Source organism: Struthio camelus, chromosome 1 (assembly GCF_040807025.1).
Source record: "Struthio camelus isolate bStrCam1 chromosome 1, bStrCam1.hap1, whole genome shotgun sequence".
In the NCBI taxonomy this organism is placed as follows: Eukaryota; Metazoa; Chordata; class Aves; order Struthioniformes; family Struthionidae; genus Struthio; species Struthio camelus.
In genome coordinates this window covers 131916657-131933791 of record NC_090942.1, presented here as the reverse complement: position 1 = coordinate 131933791, position 17135 = coordinate 131916657, and the positions used below count along the sequence as shown (strand labels likewise).

The following is a 17135-nucleotide window of genomic DNA, read 5'->3' as shown; positions in this document are numbered from 1 at the left end:
TACCACTAATAGGGAGTTAGAACAAAGAAAAATCTATTCACTGGAGACGGAGGCGGCTGCTGTACTGCAACGTTTCACTAGTTAACTTATCATTTGCTTTAGTCAGCATTAGCAGCTTTTGCAGTTCTGGCATGGGTCTTGCAAAAGTAGCAGTTTTTCTTGCAGCAGTAGTTACCAACATGCAGTAACTTAAGGAGAATCCAGACTTTTTTAACTCAGTAAACATTTCTGCCTGCTGCAGAGCAAAGCTTTGAAAGACGAAACGAACCCTGTCGTGCCTGCTAACACTTTTCAGCCGACGTCACGGCTGTGAGCTGGGTGGCTCAGAAGCTGTGAACGTCTCCTCGGCAATATTCAACGCGACCAGACATGTCCCCCCGCCCAGAGCAGCGCATGGCCCTGGCTCGGCGCGTGCAGGGCGTCCATCCTCCACAGCTGCGCCTCGCCCTGTGCAGCCGGGCGGGCGGCCGCCTCAGGGGAGGCCGGCCAAGCCCACAGGGGCTCTCCCTCGTCCTTAGGGAAACGGGGTGGCTCCGGGGAACGCCGCCACAGGACGGCACCCGGCGGTGGCCTGGGGCCCAGCCAGCGGACGGCCCGGGTCCGGCTGAAGACCCTGGCCACGGCGCCGCGGCTTCCCCTCAGGGAGCGCCTCAGGTTTCCCGCGCCTCCCGCCACGCCAACGGCTCCGCCCGCCCGCGACACCCCTCAACCGCCGCCACGGGCGGGAGGGGCAGGGCGCGGGCCGCCACGTGACCCCGCCTCGCCTCGCCCCGCCCCTCCCCCCTACTCCTCCTCCTGCCGCCGTTTCCTGCTCTGGGCCCCGCCGCCTGCACCTCCCCGGCCCCGGCCCCGCCCCCGCCGCGCCCCGAGCGCTGGTTGGCTGCGGCCTGGCCAAGCGCTGGGCAGCGCCCCCCGCTCCGCCCCCGTCCGCCTGCCCGGCTTCACTCCGCGAGCCACGCGCCGGCGGCAGGCAGCCGTCACGGCAGCGCGAGCGCGGCCGGCCGGCCGGTTGATCGATCCTTCGTTCGCCCGTGGCCGTTACCCGCCCCGTGGCCGTTACCCGCGCGGCTCGCTGAGGGGACGGTGCGTGAGGGACCGAGCGAACCCACCAGCCGACCCGCCCAGCGAGGCTCATGGCCGCGTCGGACCGGATGGTGCTGGGGCCACTGGTGGGCTCCATCGACCAGGGCACCAGCTCCACTCGCTTCCTGGTGAGCAAATCACGGGGGTTGGGGCGGCCCCGGGCGCCGCGGGGCTGCGCGGAGGCGGCGGCGGCTCCGCGGCCTGAGGGAGCCGCCGCTTCCGCTCCTTGGCCCTCCCGCATCCTCGCCGAGCGCCTGGGGTCCGCCGGGCTCTGCTTTGCCCTTGGGGAAGGGCGGCGCAGGGCGGTGTCGCCGCCTTAGCTCCCATCTCCTGCCCTGCGCCGCCTTCCCTCTGCCCCCCGGCTGGCCGGCGGCGGCCGCCCCGCGACGAGTAACGGGCGCCGGGGCGCACGGCGAGCGGCGGAGCCGCCGGTCGGTGGTGTCCCCTGGCGCTCAGCGCCCCCCCCTCCCCCCCCGCCTTCGCCTTCCCGCTGTGCTCGGGGGCGGGCGGCGCTGCCCGTCACGGCGAGAACGAGGGGAGCGGCCGTGCCTGCCGCGGCCGCCCGGCACCACGGCGAGCCGGCGGCGGAGGTTTCTGCCTGCTGCTCCTGCTGCATCGCGCTCCAGGCTGCTGCTTGAGGGTGCAGCAAAATCTCGCTGCTTCCCGCTAGCTGTGTCTTAAATCTGTGGGGTATCTTGCCTTGAATAAAATCAAGTGGGCAAGGCGCTCAAGCGCTGGAGAGAGACTTCCTCATGAACTGTCTTTTAAGCGGCTGTGATAATGCAGTGACTCTGCTGTGTTGCGCTCTAAAGCCTGCTTCGGCCTATGGGACTGACTCGTGCAGTTCCTTAGGCCAAAACTTTAATGTCAAGAGTTATGCATCTCACGAACTGTTTGTATTCAGGTGGCTGAACTTGTGTATCTTATGAGAGATGGGCCTGTTTAAGCACTGGAGGGAGATAGTTTGTTTGAGAATGGGATGGTTAATAGGCTTTTAGTTGAAGGATCTATTTATTTCCATATTATGCAATAGACAATAGCTAGTATTATTATTATCTACACATATTGTCCTAACTCCCAGTCAGTAAGCCATGGGAGTTTGACTTAGATCCTAGTGATAATTTCTGTTGTTACTTGGTTACACAAACAAAGTGGAAATTAAATTGAGAAAATCACTAAATAGAAAATGTTGTCAAATGTGCACGATGTTATTCTGAGTTGATTATTCAAGAGTGCCTTGACCTGCTCTTGCTATTTTTTAACTGCTTCTCCCATATGGACTTTTCTTTCATGAAGCAGGGGACTAGAATATCTTCTTGACCTGTGTTACCATTATTACTCAATATCACGACCTTCATAGGATTGTCAAATGACAAAGCACAGATCTGGGGGTGGAGAGAAACTCCAAGCTGACAAATGACAGCAGCCAGCTATTTTGAATGCCAGTTACAGGAAAAAAAATTCTGAAATGTTCTCTGAAACATCTTAAGATAAGTTGTATCTGCTTTACATGTAGAGCTGAGTTACCTTTTCTCTCATACTAAAAGGATAACACTGGTACAACTTAAAGAGACACTGCAAGCTTTAAATGTATGCTCAAATTCTTTTTACAAGTTCTCCTACCAAGGAATTTCTTACAGTAGATGCATTCATCCATAGTTCATATATATGTGGTTTTATCTTCTCTTTAGGCAAGGTATGTTTCCTCTTTTGGAGTTTTCAGAGACTCACACAAATGAGTAAGAGACCATACTTTTTTTCTGTAATTATTTTAATAGGGTGTAGTATCTGACACTATCCTCAATTTGTTTTGTATTAATTTCAGTTCTTCTCAATTCATTTCAAAATATGGCATTCTCCTAAACCTGGCACTGTGACCAAACTACTATGATAGTAAAGCTATGTGAATGTGAGCAAAAAGATATTTCATCACTGAATTAAAATGAGAACCTGGAGGGAGAAGAGGGTAAAGTGTGCAGTGATCTGCTACCAACCATGTCAGTCATTCAGATAATAACTAACTTATATAACTGAAGTAGTCTGCTGAAAAGAGATTACCACAGTTAGAAAAGAGATTTTCCTTTGAAATACTTGATGCTGAAATGTAATGTGATGTTCCTTTGGTCTGGCTTATTTCCTTGGCTCTCTTATTACCTCTTTATATTTTCCCATTGTTCTCTCCGTGCATTTTTTTTCTTTATAGTTTCCAATCATTTTCATCTTTGTGTCTGTGTCAAAAACCTAATCAAATTATTGTTTACTTTGTATGTATCAGTACAGTAATACTATGCAAACCTTAGCTAGTTTTAAGACAGGAAACATATGGTTTTGATTAGGATTAAAGATGTGCAGGTGAAAAATTGGCTGGCCCACTGGGGCCCAAGGGTAGTGTCAAAGTCTAAATAGTAGCCAGTTTAGAAGTGGTATTCCTCAGGGTTTATTCAGTGAGGGCTGAATGTCTTTATCAACATCCTGGATGCACTCTCATCAAGTTTGCAGATGACTACAACTGGCAGCGAGCAGTTAATTGGAATTCCAGGTGGAGGAACGGCCTGGCAGAAGCTTCATGAATTTCAACAAAATCTAGGACTTGGGACAGAAAAGCCCCCTGCGACAGTACAGAGAGGGGACTAGCTGACTAGGAAGCAACTTTATGGGAAAGGACCTGGAATCCTGGTGGACAGCAAGTTGAACGTTAGTCAGCAATGTGTCCTTGCGGACAAGATTGTAGCTTGCAGATCACAGGAAGTAACTATTCCCATTTATGTGGCACTTACGAAGCAGCATCTAGAGCACTGTGTGCTGTTTTGGTCTCCCCAGAGCAAGAGAGGGACCGAAAAACTGGAATTAGTCGAGGAGGGTCACTAACATGGTCAGCAGGCAGCAGCTCATGACATACAAGGAGAGGCTGGGAAACTGGGGGTTGTTCAGCCTGGGGAAGGAAAGGCTCAGGGGGGCTATAACTGGTATCTTCAACTACCTAATGGTGGTTTGTAGAGAGGACAGAGCCTGGCTCTTCTCAGAGGTGCACAGCAAAAAGACAACAGGCTATGAACACAGGGTACAGCAAGGGAAATTCTGAATAGATATAAGGAAGTTTTTACCATGGGGAGCTCAAACACTGAAACAGGGGCTCAGAGAGCCTGTGAAATTTCCATCCTTCCAGATACTCAACACTTGACTGGAGAAGGCTCTGAGCAACCTGGTCTAACTTAGAATTTAGCCCTCTTTAAGCAGTGGATCAGATGACCTCCAGAGATTCCTTCTAGCATAAATTTTTCTGTGATTCTGTGTCTGGACATAAATGAAGCTTTGTGAAATTCTCCAGCTTATGTGAGTGAGACTGTATAAGCATAGGTGACAAGTAGTTTTGAAAGCACCAGAACTTGTTAAACTATATTTCTGTTACTTTCGCTCCTTGCATATCCTTTGTCTGTCTCTTTCACACACAACACAGACTTTTAGCCTATGCTGTCGTGTTGCCCTCAGGGGCGTTAATTTGGATCTCTTCTTTACTACACTACTTACTTTTGAAAAAGAAATCCTAATTATTTTTGAGATCTCAACTGTTCTGTTAAGTTGTAATGAAGTTGGATAATATATTCAGACTTATTGGGGAGAGCACTGTGCTTTGAGCACTAGTGCAGTTGCTAAAGTTTATTTTTCTTAAGATATCAAGCTAGAACAAAAATTGAGTAGGCTGAACAATTGCTCCTAGATAACTGAATTCTGGCCTAGATGTTTAACTACTTTTGCCAAATACTTGCAGTGTATCTCTCATGTTCCATTTTATATTATTCAAGAACCACATCATAAAAATCCATTGTAACTTCTGCTTCTCTTGCTAAAAGTATTGTGGTCAGGAGCTAAAGGCTAGCTAAACCACTGCCTGGTCTCTTGAAAGGTATTTGTTGGGTAAAGTTCTTCTGGCATTTTACCTTGGAAGAGCACAAAATGACCTGTTTGTGCCAGTGGTGAAGTACATATACAGTAGTCCAGGTTCTAGGTCTGTCAGTCTGCCACAGAGGATTTTTTTCCAATGCAGTGGAATATTTCTTTCTGCTTTTACTTTCTTTGCAGAATAAACACTCCAAATGAAATTATGCCACACCGTAACAATTATTTTCAATGAACAAAAAATGCTTTTAGTTTTTTTATAAAAAACTTTATTTTGCACAGCAGCTCTACCTGTCCAAATGGCAGAGGCAATCCTTGTGTGACAACTGCTGATACAACTAGGTCAATACTGACTTTGATGTTTTTTTTCCTATAAAAAGTGAGAGATCAAGGTCATAATGTGGAACTATTTCATAATGAATATGAAAGGAAGGAAAGCAATGACAGACATACACCTCAAACCTGTTTCAGAAAGAATGTGTTGACCTTATCTGAATTGCTCATACTTACTGTCACCTATTTCTCTTACTCTTTCACCACTATCAGAGAGAAAAAAAGATAGATATTTTAAAAATCTATTTTTGATAACAGGCTCTTGGGAGGGGGTCCTAATTTGTTTTATTTATTCCCTACTTCTTTTACAGTCTTCCTTTAGGTTTCAGTGTAATGTCTCAGTTACCTGTGGCTTCCTTCTGTGTATAAGAATTCTAATATTGATGTAGAACACAAGGTAATATTCTTAGTGAAACTTTTTAACCCCTTGCCCTGAGGTACTGGGATTGTCTGCTGCTTTTATTAAGGATGTGAAAAGCTTGTGGTTGGTATGTGATGTCATGTTTACCTGGTAATTTTCTATGGGCATGAAAAATCTATGCATTTGTATTGTTTTTTTCTCTTGAGAATTTATCCCTGTTAGAATGGCTTGCTTAGAAGAAGGCAAAAACCTTGTTGTGCTAGAGCTTCAGCCTTTATTATCTGCAGGTCATGCACTCCAGGTTCCATGAATGACCTTGTCTAATTGTGTTTATTTCCTGCTAAATTACTTAATACTTAGTAGTATTAATCCTCATGCACCGCTTTCTATATCAAGGAATGCTGAATGAGTCTTAACATTGCTAATAGGCCAAATACATAAAGGTTTAAAGAGAAAGTCTTCCATTTTTCTACCTTTTTTTAAAAACCTTAGTAAACTTCATTAGGTTAAGACATAGAGGGAATTTCAGGATTTTTCTTCTTGCTATATACATGCAAGAATTAAATCTCTTTAACTATACGGAGTAACATTTTAAGCCCCTTATCCCATTATACTAGTTCTTTATAAGCATTTAGTACTTGACAGACCTTAGCCTTCTTTTCGTAGAGTTTCATGTCAGGTCTCAACCGGTAGTTGAAACACAGATAAGTAGATACGGTGAAAAGAATACAGTGGTGTTTTTCCTGTGTAATCTTTCCAACTGATAACAGAAAAGGCAGGAGAATCTGTGCCTTTTAAGAAGTCTTTTTTGTGTATCTGTGTGGGGCAGGTGGATTAGCATTTAGTATTTTCCAGAGAGGTTGTGCTGTCTCCATCCTTGGAGATTTTCAAGATCCATCTGGATAAAGTCCTGAGCAACCTGCTCTGATCTCATAGCTGACCCTGGTTTGAGGAAGTGGTTAAATTAGAGATCTCTCAAGGTCTGTTCTAGCCTGAATTATTCTATGGTTCTATCATTTTGATATATAGCTAAAATAGTCATAAACCTTAAAGTTTTACTTTAAAGATGCACTTTAAGGCTTCAAAGAAATTAAAGAATCATAACTTTATTATCTGCTCTTTGCCACAGTTGTTCTAACAGTTTCAAAGTAAACTTGACTATCTAAATGTAATCAAGGATTTATGGTTTTAAAGCTTTGAGAGAAGTTCCTGCAACTTGTGGAGTGAAAAGAGAGCATTGTCAAGACAGTCCAGAAAGGATGGTACCACTTGTACCTCAGTCATATCTCAGATAACGGATGGTAACACCTGAATTTTGTACCCTGAGAATGAGAATAGTTCATGAATTTGTCCCCTCTCTGCTTAATTACCATAAAAGTTAGGATGGTGTCCTACTGGCATGTTCTGCAGTTGGCCTGAGACTGCTGTTAGACTTTGTAATTAAGTTGGATGCTATATTTGACCTTGTCTTAAGGGAGCTCATAGCTTGGCCACAATAGATTACTTTCTATTCAGCAGGCCGTTGATGAAAATCGTTGTTTCTTCTGGCTGGTCTTCTACTGCAAGACAGCCTCTCACTTGTGATTCCTTAAGAATGGCCATTAGTAGTAGTCCTCAAGATTCTCTTCTTTGCTTTTTCTATTGTAATATATCCAAATTAAGTAATTTTTTTGCAGGTTCTTCTCTTTTTCCTTTTAATCCATTGTATTGCTTCAGAGAGGTTTTTTCTTGCCAGGCTGTTCGTGAGCTCGGTATTTGTAGATTCAAAGGAAACTGAGTTCTGTCTAGGTGACTCTTCTTTCTTCGCAGTTTGGTCCCTTCTGTAGTTTCCAAACCAGATGTGATGGTCCGCCTCTTAAAATCAGTTGCCCTAAAAGTGAGATAACCCAGGAAAAGGCATACCTGTGGCAACAGTGTCAGAGCAGGAACTAGAGAAATGGTATTGTAACCAGCAGTTGGTACGTTACTAACAGAGAGGTATGTTCTAAAATATTACATCAAGCTAATTTCGCTAACCTCCAAAAGAAAAAATATGGTTCTTTTCTGATCCACTAAGAATAAATAATGGTTATCGTAGACAACAAAGCTTACAAAGTATTCTTTGCTCATCTAAATACAAAACTGCATTTATCTAAACCAAGATTAAATGTATGCTTGTTTTTTTTATTGATGATAGACAAGAAAGCTATCAATTATCACTTCACTGTGTATTTTGAATAGAAATAATATAAATTTATTGCTGTTTAAACTTTTATGTTCATAGTAATTTCAGTAGTGTGATTTATTTACAGGTTTTTAATGCAAAGACAGCAGAGCTCTTGAGTCACCATCAAGTAGAGATTCAGCAGAAATTCCCTAAAGAAGGGTATGAATTCTCTGCTTATTTTGTTTTGTACATTTCAGTAGAACTTTCTTAATTTCATGTATGAATGACTAAAACTGAAGTTGCTGAATAATTATTAAGAACATGATATTACTAAAAAAGATCATATGATAGGAAAAATGACATTCAAAAGCACATTCAAAAGTACATATGCAATATGTGCTCTAAGTCAGACAAACTAAAATTACTCTGTGACCGATCATTAACCTGTCCTCTGCCAGTCTCATTTAAAGTGGTACAGTGGTTATTCTTGCAGTTTAATCATATTCTATAGCTTAGTCCATGCAAGTTGCTTAGTTTGCCCTCTGATTTTCTTTTTTAATTTTTTGTACTTAATTGACCTCTTAATTTGCCTCTGAAGCCCTATATATGGAAACAAAACAAACCAAAATTCTTTATTTTCTGCAGATACTTCTACTGTGACAATGCAGCTTAATGGCTTACTGTTTAAAAAGACTTTGCAGTTCATTAAACTTTTTCTAGATGTATAAAACTTGCTTTGTAATTATGATTGTGTCAAAATGTTCAGCTGGTTCTAGTCCAGACTTAGAAACCTTCCTTATTTGCCATAAATGTAACTTTTGCGTTAATTTTGTTTTTATTAACCGATGTTTACTGTTTGTTAAAGGTGGGTGGAACAAGATCCAAAGGAAATCTTAAAATCAGTCCATGAATGTGTGGAAAGGACCTGTGAGAAACTGCAACAACTGAACATAGACATCACTAACATAAAAGGTATTCCTCATGCTTAAGGGTAATGGAGTGCCTTAACATACTTACGGTTGAACAAGTCAGATTCTCTACTTTTTAAGTCAATACACAGAAAGATGGCAGCATACTCTGGCTTCAGAAAAAAAAGTTAGTTCTTATAATTTGGGAGGACTAACTAGAGAAGAAGTTGTTCATGCATATTAGCAATGGAAAATCTACAAAGTAGACTTGCCTAATCCTGCAAAATCGGAGACAAATGATAAATGAAAAAATGCTGCCATTTAAAATGTTCAGGACCTATTGGCAAAAACTAATTTCTCTCTCTGTGTTGTTGCCATGTCACTTTGTGGCAAAGTAAGAGGAGATGTAAAGCACATGGATTAAGCAGCAGAAGAGGAAAGATCAGTTTTTAGAAGCAATTTCTAGGTTATAATATCAAAAAGTTGGAAGCATTTTATTTCCTGTTTACTTTCCTCTTCTCCTTACCTACTCCTCCCTCCTTTCTACCCCACCCTCCCCTCCCTCACCCCCAAAAAGGGGAAAACAAACCTTCTGAAAAGGATACTTCTTTCTATTTTGTCCTGAAGCTATTGGAGTCAGCAATCAGAGAGAAACAACAGTGGTTTGGGACAAGACAACTGGAGAACCTCTTTATAATGCTATTGGTAACTACTGTACTTTCTGAATATGTAAGATTGTTAAAATGAGTGCGTAGTAGAAAAATACTTTCCTAATTCTGTGCAGGTTTCATTGTGGCCTACTAACTACTTTGATTTTGGTGATCTCTCTCATAAGTTGTGAGTTTGTATAAACAAGTGCAGTTAAGGTCTATTCTGTTACAATTATTACTTAATGGCTTAATAAATCAATTTATGGGCTTTTAACAAAAAAGCAAGGCCTTGAGAGTTTTTGTGCATCCTTAGCATGTAGTGAAGCTCTGACTCATGCCAAATCACTTCCTTTTAAATGAAGGAGCTTACCAAATTCTCAGGAGTCTTTTGATTTAACTTAAACGGAAAAACATTTTAAGTAGATTTAATGAATACTTATTGGCTTGGATTTGCATTTTTAATTTATTTACTGTGACTTTTTCAGATTATGTCATCAGAGAAACGGTAATTGTCTGGGTTTGCTCTCTTAGCCCATGGCAAGCGTCAGATAGTTTAGTTTAGTGTAATATCATCAAAAGAGCAGGGCTATTCTATGTTCAAGTATATATTGTTTACAATTTTATCTTAAGCCAAGCTGTACTTTGATAGCTCTGTCACAGTGCTCTAGTTCAAAGTTTTCGTAGTAATAGTAAATAATCAACCTACTGTTTATTTTAACCTTCTAATTCTGACGTTCATCTGCTGAAAACTAAGAAATATGGTTAGTCGTTTGTTTGCGCTCTGGTAGAAAAAACATATATCCTATTATGTGGAAATCCTGCTATGATTTCTGTAATCATTTTTTCTTCTAAATAGAATGAGTTTCTCACCATTTTTAATTTTTACCACAATGTATTAAATATAGAATTGTAAAATTCTTTCAGCTATTTAAAATTCAATAACAAAAGCAGCAGTTTACTGATAAGAACTCCAGTTTTGTAGGAGAAGCTCATAAATGTCGCTATTCATGTATTAAAGGATTTGATGAACTAATTTTATTTGGGCTTTTAGTGTGGCTTGACCTGAGAACGCAGTCAACAGTTGAACGCCTTCTTAAAAGAATCCCAGGAAAAAATAAATCCTTTTTTAAGGTAATACATATTGCAGAATATTTAATTAGTAGCTGAACACTTATTGCTACAGTATATAATGGCTTTATGAGAGACGTGCTTAAAATTCCATGTACCAAAGTAACTTGGCTGTAACTTCCAATCCCTTCTTAGTTTGTCATGTAATAATAAATGTGCATAGTACTATACATGAATTTGAGACTGTAGAAATGTTTGTTTTTCTTGAAATAAATTGATCACTTTTCCCACGTAGCTCACTAGAAAAGTTAAAAGGGTATTTGTTAGTGAGACTTAATTATGTGGTTCCTGTTCAGTGATAACATCGCTCAAAACAATTAGGAGCAAGTACAAAAACTCTGTTCTAAAAATCTATTTATTGATGTAAATATATCATTTCTTTTCTATTTTATATCTGTATTGTTGAAATTAATTGCACTCAGTTTGAAATAGGGAAATATTTTATAAAAAGTAAATTTATGTATTTATATATATGGAAGATAAATGCTTGCAAAATGGTATCATAGTTCTTTGTTTTATTACTGTAGCCAGGAAGTGGATATCAAAAAGCATATAAATTTGACTTTTAAGCAGAAGTAGAATACAAACTCCATCTTTCCTGTGTTGTGTTGCTCTTTTTCTTTTTTTATCATCATTGCTTGCTGTCTAGTTATATGGAGTTATCTTAGATAACTTCTGCAAACAACTATTTCCACATAAATGGTCTTTGAACTGTGTTTAGATCAGCTTTGATCTTTGTCTGTTAATGTGCTAGTCTTTTGGCTTTGATATTTTCAGACTTGCATATTGTGTGCTTTATACTTACTTAGAAAAAAAGCTTCTGTAATTTCTCTGAGTTTTGGTCTTGGGTTTTTCACTTAGTTTTTTTCCCATTATTTTCACATATAATTGTAATAATCATGGAAAGGATGCTTGCATGGTCTTTACTTTTTTATTTTTTAAATTTACAGTTTAGGACTGGTCTTCCACTTAGCACTTATTTTAGTGCAGTGAAACTTCGATGGCTTTTGGACAATGTGGAAGAGATTAGGCAAGCAGTTGATGATGGGAGAGCTATGTTTGGGACTATTGATTCATGGCTTATATGGGTATGTATTTATGAGTTTATTCTCACTTTTTTTTTAATGGATTTGTTTCGGCCACGTCATGCAAATTCCTAGCAAAAGCATTTTCTGGTGCAGACATAGGCAAAATTCCTAGTAAAAGCATTTTTCTGGTGCAGACATAGGCAAAACCAAATTTTGAGCATTGACCTGCTGCTTGGAATAATATTTAATCATAATCTTTTGAACAATTTAATAGTTCTTACGAAATAGCACTTACTAAATATATCCTATTTTTAGCAGAACTTACAGGCAGAGCAATACAGTTCTAGCAAAAGTACTGTAATGCGTGGTGTTCACTAGTCACTAGTGCAAGCCATTAAAGAAATTCTGTTAAAGTTCTTTACAGGATGAACCAGGATAAACTTTTGTCTTCTCAGTATCTTTTTTTTTTTTTGGTAGGTGTTTGTGTGTAACTTCCATTTATAGGTTGCAGCAAAATTCTGCTCATGATTTTGGAAAATCTTAGCCTTTAGAAAAAGTATATTAGCCACCTTTGCAATATAAGAATCCAGGACCTAGTCCTGTATCCTTATTACTTCTCTCATGCCTTTGTTCCTTTATATTAGGTCTGTCTCTTTAGTTGTTGCAAAACCAGCCGAGTTTGGAATGGAATTTAGAGCTTTATTAATTTAGAACTTTTTTGTACTTTTTTGATCCTAACTTGTAACTTTTCTTGGCTAATATTGTTGATATGCTTATTCAGAGTTTGACAGGTGGGAAGAATGGAGGTGTTCACTGTACAGATGTAACCAATGCCAGTAGAACAATGCTGTTCAATATTCATTCCTTGGACTGGGATCCTGAACTCTGCCAGTAAGCTCAGTTTTTCATTAATGCTGCTATTTAATAGACCTAATAAATGACGTTTTTTAAAGGAACAATAATAGTAAGAATGTTATCTAGACCAAGATCAGCAATTGTTATAGTTGTATTTACTGTTACCATTAATAATTAAGGTTCATTGTTCTCTCCAAATGTTCAGATTACCACTATCTGGGTTAATTAAAGAGAGCAGAGCCTTGAATTTTTCTGTAGTTGGAAGGCTGGTTCATGGAAATGATAACACTTAATAGCTTCTTTATTCCTTATTTTACAGTCAAATTTGTAAGACAGTTACTATGATAGTGTTTCTAGTGTTTTAAGTTTAGATTTGCTAAAAAAATATTATAAAGATACATTGGCTATTTGTTGGAAGAGGAGTGACTTCCTACATGGAAGAGTTGGATATGTCTTCAAAATACTCTAATACACTGTTTTACTTGATAATTCAGTATCATGTACTGTAAGAAGCGGAGAAGCACACAGTCTTAGTTTGAGCCCTAGAAATCAAGGTTCCCGTTGTAGGTAGCTTTTATCTTTTAGCTTAAATTTATTTAAGGAAATAAATGCAAACTGCTTTCTGATTTAGCAGTAATAGTATACATAACTTATTTTGTATTGTGTTCAGGTTCTTTGATATTCCTATGGAAATTCTTCCAAAAGTACGAAGCTCTTCAGAGATTTATGGCCTGATGGTATGTTTTCTGTGTGTGTGTTTGTGAAGTTAATCTTGTAAAGATAAAACTATATTAATATAGATTAGCAGAATTTCCATAGAGAAAAACTACTGACTTTTTTTAGACCAGTATTGTTTGATTCATAATTACTATGTCATTATCTCTTGTGTAATATTACGGAAGCAGAAAACTTGCTGTTTTCTATTTTAAGCATCAAATAGGCAAAACAAGTTGGGAGAGATTTTGATAAGGATACAAAATTGATTTTTATTGTCAAGTACTTGCTAATTTTGAAACTACACAGCAGAATGCCGTTATAATCAGTAGATTAAAAGTAATGAGATTGCTGTGAGTAGGGCACAGTCTTTATACTTCTTGTACAACTGAAATTTGAATAGAGGTGACAAAAATTGCTGTGGAAGTCTTCACAACCTCAGAAAGCTGGACAAGATGTGTAATGTATCATTTCCACATAACTGAAGGCAAGATTTAGTTTATATGAACTGTAAAATCACAAGCGACACCGCAGTTTGCCTTCTTTTTGAAAAATAAATTCCCTTTGCAGTGTATAATATATAGCAATTCAGTTAAAATTTTTTTGCAGCTTTGTGATGTTTTCTTAATCACACTGTTTCCCTTGCAGCTATAAATATTACTTAAGAGTGAATTGTTGTCATGAGGCTGAGGTCTCACATTTACTTTGTTACAGCACCAGCTCTTCTGATACTGTGATATCTAATATATTCTTTGATTAGGTAGAGGCGTCAGAATAGGATGCGCTGGATACTGAGATTTTTGTGTAGTAGAAATTCTTTTTCCTGGTATTTTGTCCTCTTACTTGAAAAGTACATACAAGCATTTTATAATTAAGATAGATTATGAGGCTTTTATGTGGAATGTAATTCTATCTTGCATGAAACTGAAGTAATTTTACTAGTCTGTTAATGAAGATGCCAGTAGGAATCACAGTTGACTTTTAGTAATGTAGAAAGTCAGATTAGGAAGAATTATATTAAGCTGAACAAATGAGGCAAATGCTAACAGGCACTACACGGCAATTGAAATATAATAGCTTATCACTCTAAATTTGACCTTTTATTTCTCTTTGTTTTTTCCACTCATCTTTTTCTTTTTGTTGACTGTAGAAAATCTGTCCTAGCCTGGTGAGTAGAGGCTTTCATTAGGCTGACTACCCATATCTCATTCATTCTGTTTAGATACTGTGCATTTCCACTGATGTAAGGATAAGTAAAACCACACTTTCTAGATCAATAAATTTGGCAAGTATATCCAAATCTGAGACATCACAATTGGTGTTCATCTCAAAGCCATTTATTAATTGTAATCTTTACTCTTGCCTTTATTTTGATGTGCAGGCTATTGAATATTTCTTCTCATAGTGAAGTCAAAAAATACAGCTACTAGCTAATAAATGTTGGCTATATGATTTTATGAATGAGGAATGTGGGCTATTTTGTCTACAAATATTCATTCTATTATAGTGAAACTTTAGATTCATGGGTTTTTTTTAAGCACATTTATAAATTCAATCGCGTTAAATCCAGTTAATTAAAATGAGAATTAAAAAAATAATCGAAATTCATATTGGAAATGCACGTGCATGGCTTCACTGAAAATGTGTTGTCACCGTTCCATAGAGAAAAATAAAAGAAAGAGGTTAAGATTGGTGGGACACAGATTTCTTATGATACCTACTGCAAGAATGCAGCTGAAAAAGCATGTGCTAGTATTTCGAATAAATTCCCCATGAGACTTAAAATGCTGTATCTTAAAATGAGGGATCTGTCTTTGCTTAGACGGTTACCATAATCACTCTTTTTCTAGTCACTTTACTATTTTACACTTTTGCGTTTTAAACTTGTCACAGACTGCATGTTATTCTAAGCCTCATTTTCTGTACATTATAATTTCAACGAAATCTATTTTAGGAACTGTAAAGTGGCATCAAGTATACCTGTAAATTTCCTGCTCTCTCTTTTTTTAGTGTGTTAGGCATGAGCTGCGTTAAGCTTAAGTCTGATGTACGTCTGAACTGAACCATGTTGCTGAAGTGACTGTTGTTTGTTTCCTTTTAGGCATTAAAGCCTACTTTCACGGGTTTTTTGCTTTTTGTTTTTTTTTTTTTAATTTTAAAGGAGCTATTTTCTTTTTACACTACCTGCCTTCAATACATTTCTCTTTAAAATGATATAAAAGGGAGACAGCTCTATCTTTTATTTACCTACCATAAGCAATAACTACGTCTTAGTTAACATAAAATAGTGAGTCTGTGCTGTGTTCACATAGGAATCAATGTTTTTCGTAAGCTTAATTTAGAGGGATTGACCTAAAGATTCCCCTTCTGACTTCTCCTGGTCACTTATTTCTGTGTGAGATATCTGAGGGTTTTGTTTGTTTCTTTCTTTGTTGTTTTTGTTTTTTTGCCTTGTTTGCTCTGAATTCCTAGAAAAACAAATGCTGCAGCCAGAAGCGTTTCTCCCTGTAACATTATCTCTTTATAGATATTTGCTATGGTTATTTTTCCCTAGAAATTTTTATCACAAGTGAAAGAAGTGTCATAATAGTAAAAATCAGCTTTTTAGAGATTGATCTATAGTCTGGAAGAATCACGTTCTGGGTCCTGCCTTTTGCCAGACTGCATCGTGATTCTGCCACCTCAAAAGTGGTGATGGAAAAAAATGTTAAGTGCGTACATTTTATTTTGCAGTTATACCATATAAACTGCAGTGATACCAAACTTGCTTCCCCCCGCCCCATCTAAACTTTTCCCCTATTTTTATTTTTGGGTTGAGTTAGCCTCTGTATTTGACTATAATTAGATAATATGGGTTTATAGTTTTCTATTCTGCTTGTGTTTGGTCATAATCTTTTTTTTTTTTATTGGAAGGTGAATCAAAAGTATGCTAGTCTGCGAACTTGGGATCTGGGGGATGGAGACCAAAAGGTAGCTAGACCTAGTTAGGCTTACATAGAGGATCTGCACTTCCAGTGAAAATCTTTTGTGGTCTGCTGCTTAGAAGAAAAGTGGAAAATACCCCCATTCTGAGGCCATTTAACTGTTTTAGCTGTGATTATAAGATAAATCATGCTTCTGCATTTCAGTAGGATAGCCAATGCACAAGTGTTTTCACTTGTACATTTATATTGTGATTAAAGAATGTGATTTAGTTCCTGTGTTGGTGGGAACAGGATTAAAGAATGGACCTCCTGGGAATGTTCCAGGGGTTCTGGAGATTGTGGATATCAGAAGAGGTAAGCAGGTTACGTTCATTTGTCTCTGCCATTTTCATACACATCGCACCAGGATGATATTGATGGTGTTGCATAGCTTGTAAATGTTTCTATTGTCACTATGTCTATTTTTACTTAGTAAAACCTTTTTGATATAGGTTTTGAATTCTTTGGCTCTGATACTGAAATCTTTAACTTGAAATATGCAAGCATTTCTATTGAATGCATACTTTAAAGGCAAGGCAACTTTTCAAACATTAGTGACACTGCTTTTACGTGACTGTCCCTTCTTGCATGACTTTGGGCCTTGTTTCATCTGTTTGTGTCTACATCTGAGATCTATATCTCCCTACTTAAATATGAGTTTAGCTTATTTCTCATTACAAATTGTAACCATGGAAAGCTAATTCTCAGCTTTTCTTTCTCTTTTTGTGAAATCAGAAATCAGGAGCCTTGACAGGTGTACCAATTTCTGGGGTGAGTTCTTCAACTCAAATTCTGGAATGAGAACCTGATACTGCATGACCATGTCTTCATTGGAGAAAAGCTTTAACATGGGTGAATCTAGCTACAAATTAAGTTGATGGTTTCATGGTTTCCCCTTTTTTTTTTTTTTTTTTAACTTCATGTTAAAAGTATATATTTTTGAAGATAAACTGACAATGACGAACCTGTTCAATTACTAAATTAAGGCCTGGATGTGTTCATACACTTGACAACTTTAATGTTCTGTTGGCAATTTAGGATCTCCAAGTAAATTAGTGTCATCACAAAG

General features: G+C 38.8%; 1 protein-coding gene across 11 annotated transcripts in view; it reads left to right on the top strand.

Moving 5' to 3' along the window:
• Nucleotides 1-884: 884 nt before the first annotated feature.
• The window catches only part of GK (glycerol kinase), a 37415-nt gene continuing 21164 nt past the window's right edge, over nucleotides 885-17135 (top strand). For 6 of the 11 annotated variants that reach the window (XM_068917259.1, XM_068917232.1, XM_068917219.1 and 3 more), the window contains exons 1-10: nucleotides 923-1211; nucleotides 7966-8039; nucleotides 8686-8792; nucleotides 9356-9433; nucleotides 10430-10509; nucleotides 11457-11594; nucleotides 12316-12425; nucleotides 13060-13126; nucleotides 14254-14271; nucleotides 16802-16837. In XM_068917259.1, the coding sequence (XP_068773360.1) occupies nucleotides 1134-1211; nucleotides 7966-8039; nucleotides 8686-8792; nucleotides 9356-9433; nucleotides 10430-10509; nucleotides 11457-11594; nucleotides 12316-12425; nucleotides 13060-13126; nucleotides 14254-14271; nucleotides 16802-16837 (786 nt within the window). In that variant the 5' untranslated portion in view covers nucleotides 923-1133. Of the gene's footprint in view, nucleotides 1212-7965; nucleotides 8040-8685; nucleotides 8793-9355; nucleotides 9434-10429; nucleotides 10510-11456; nucleotides 11595-12315; nucleotides 12426-13059; nucleotides 13127-14253; nucleotides 14272-16801; nucleotides 16838-17135 lie in introns of all 11 variants that reach the window. The other 5 variants (XM_068917226.1, XM_068917211.1, XM_068917279.1 and 2 more) reach the window with 3 other exon arrangements.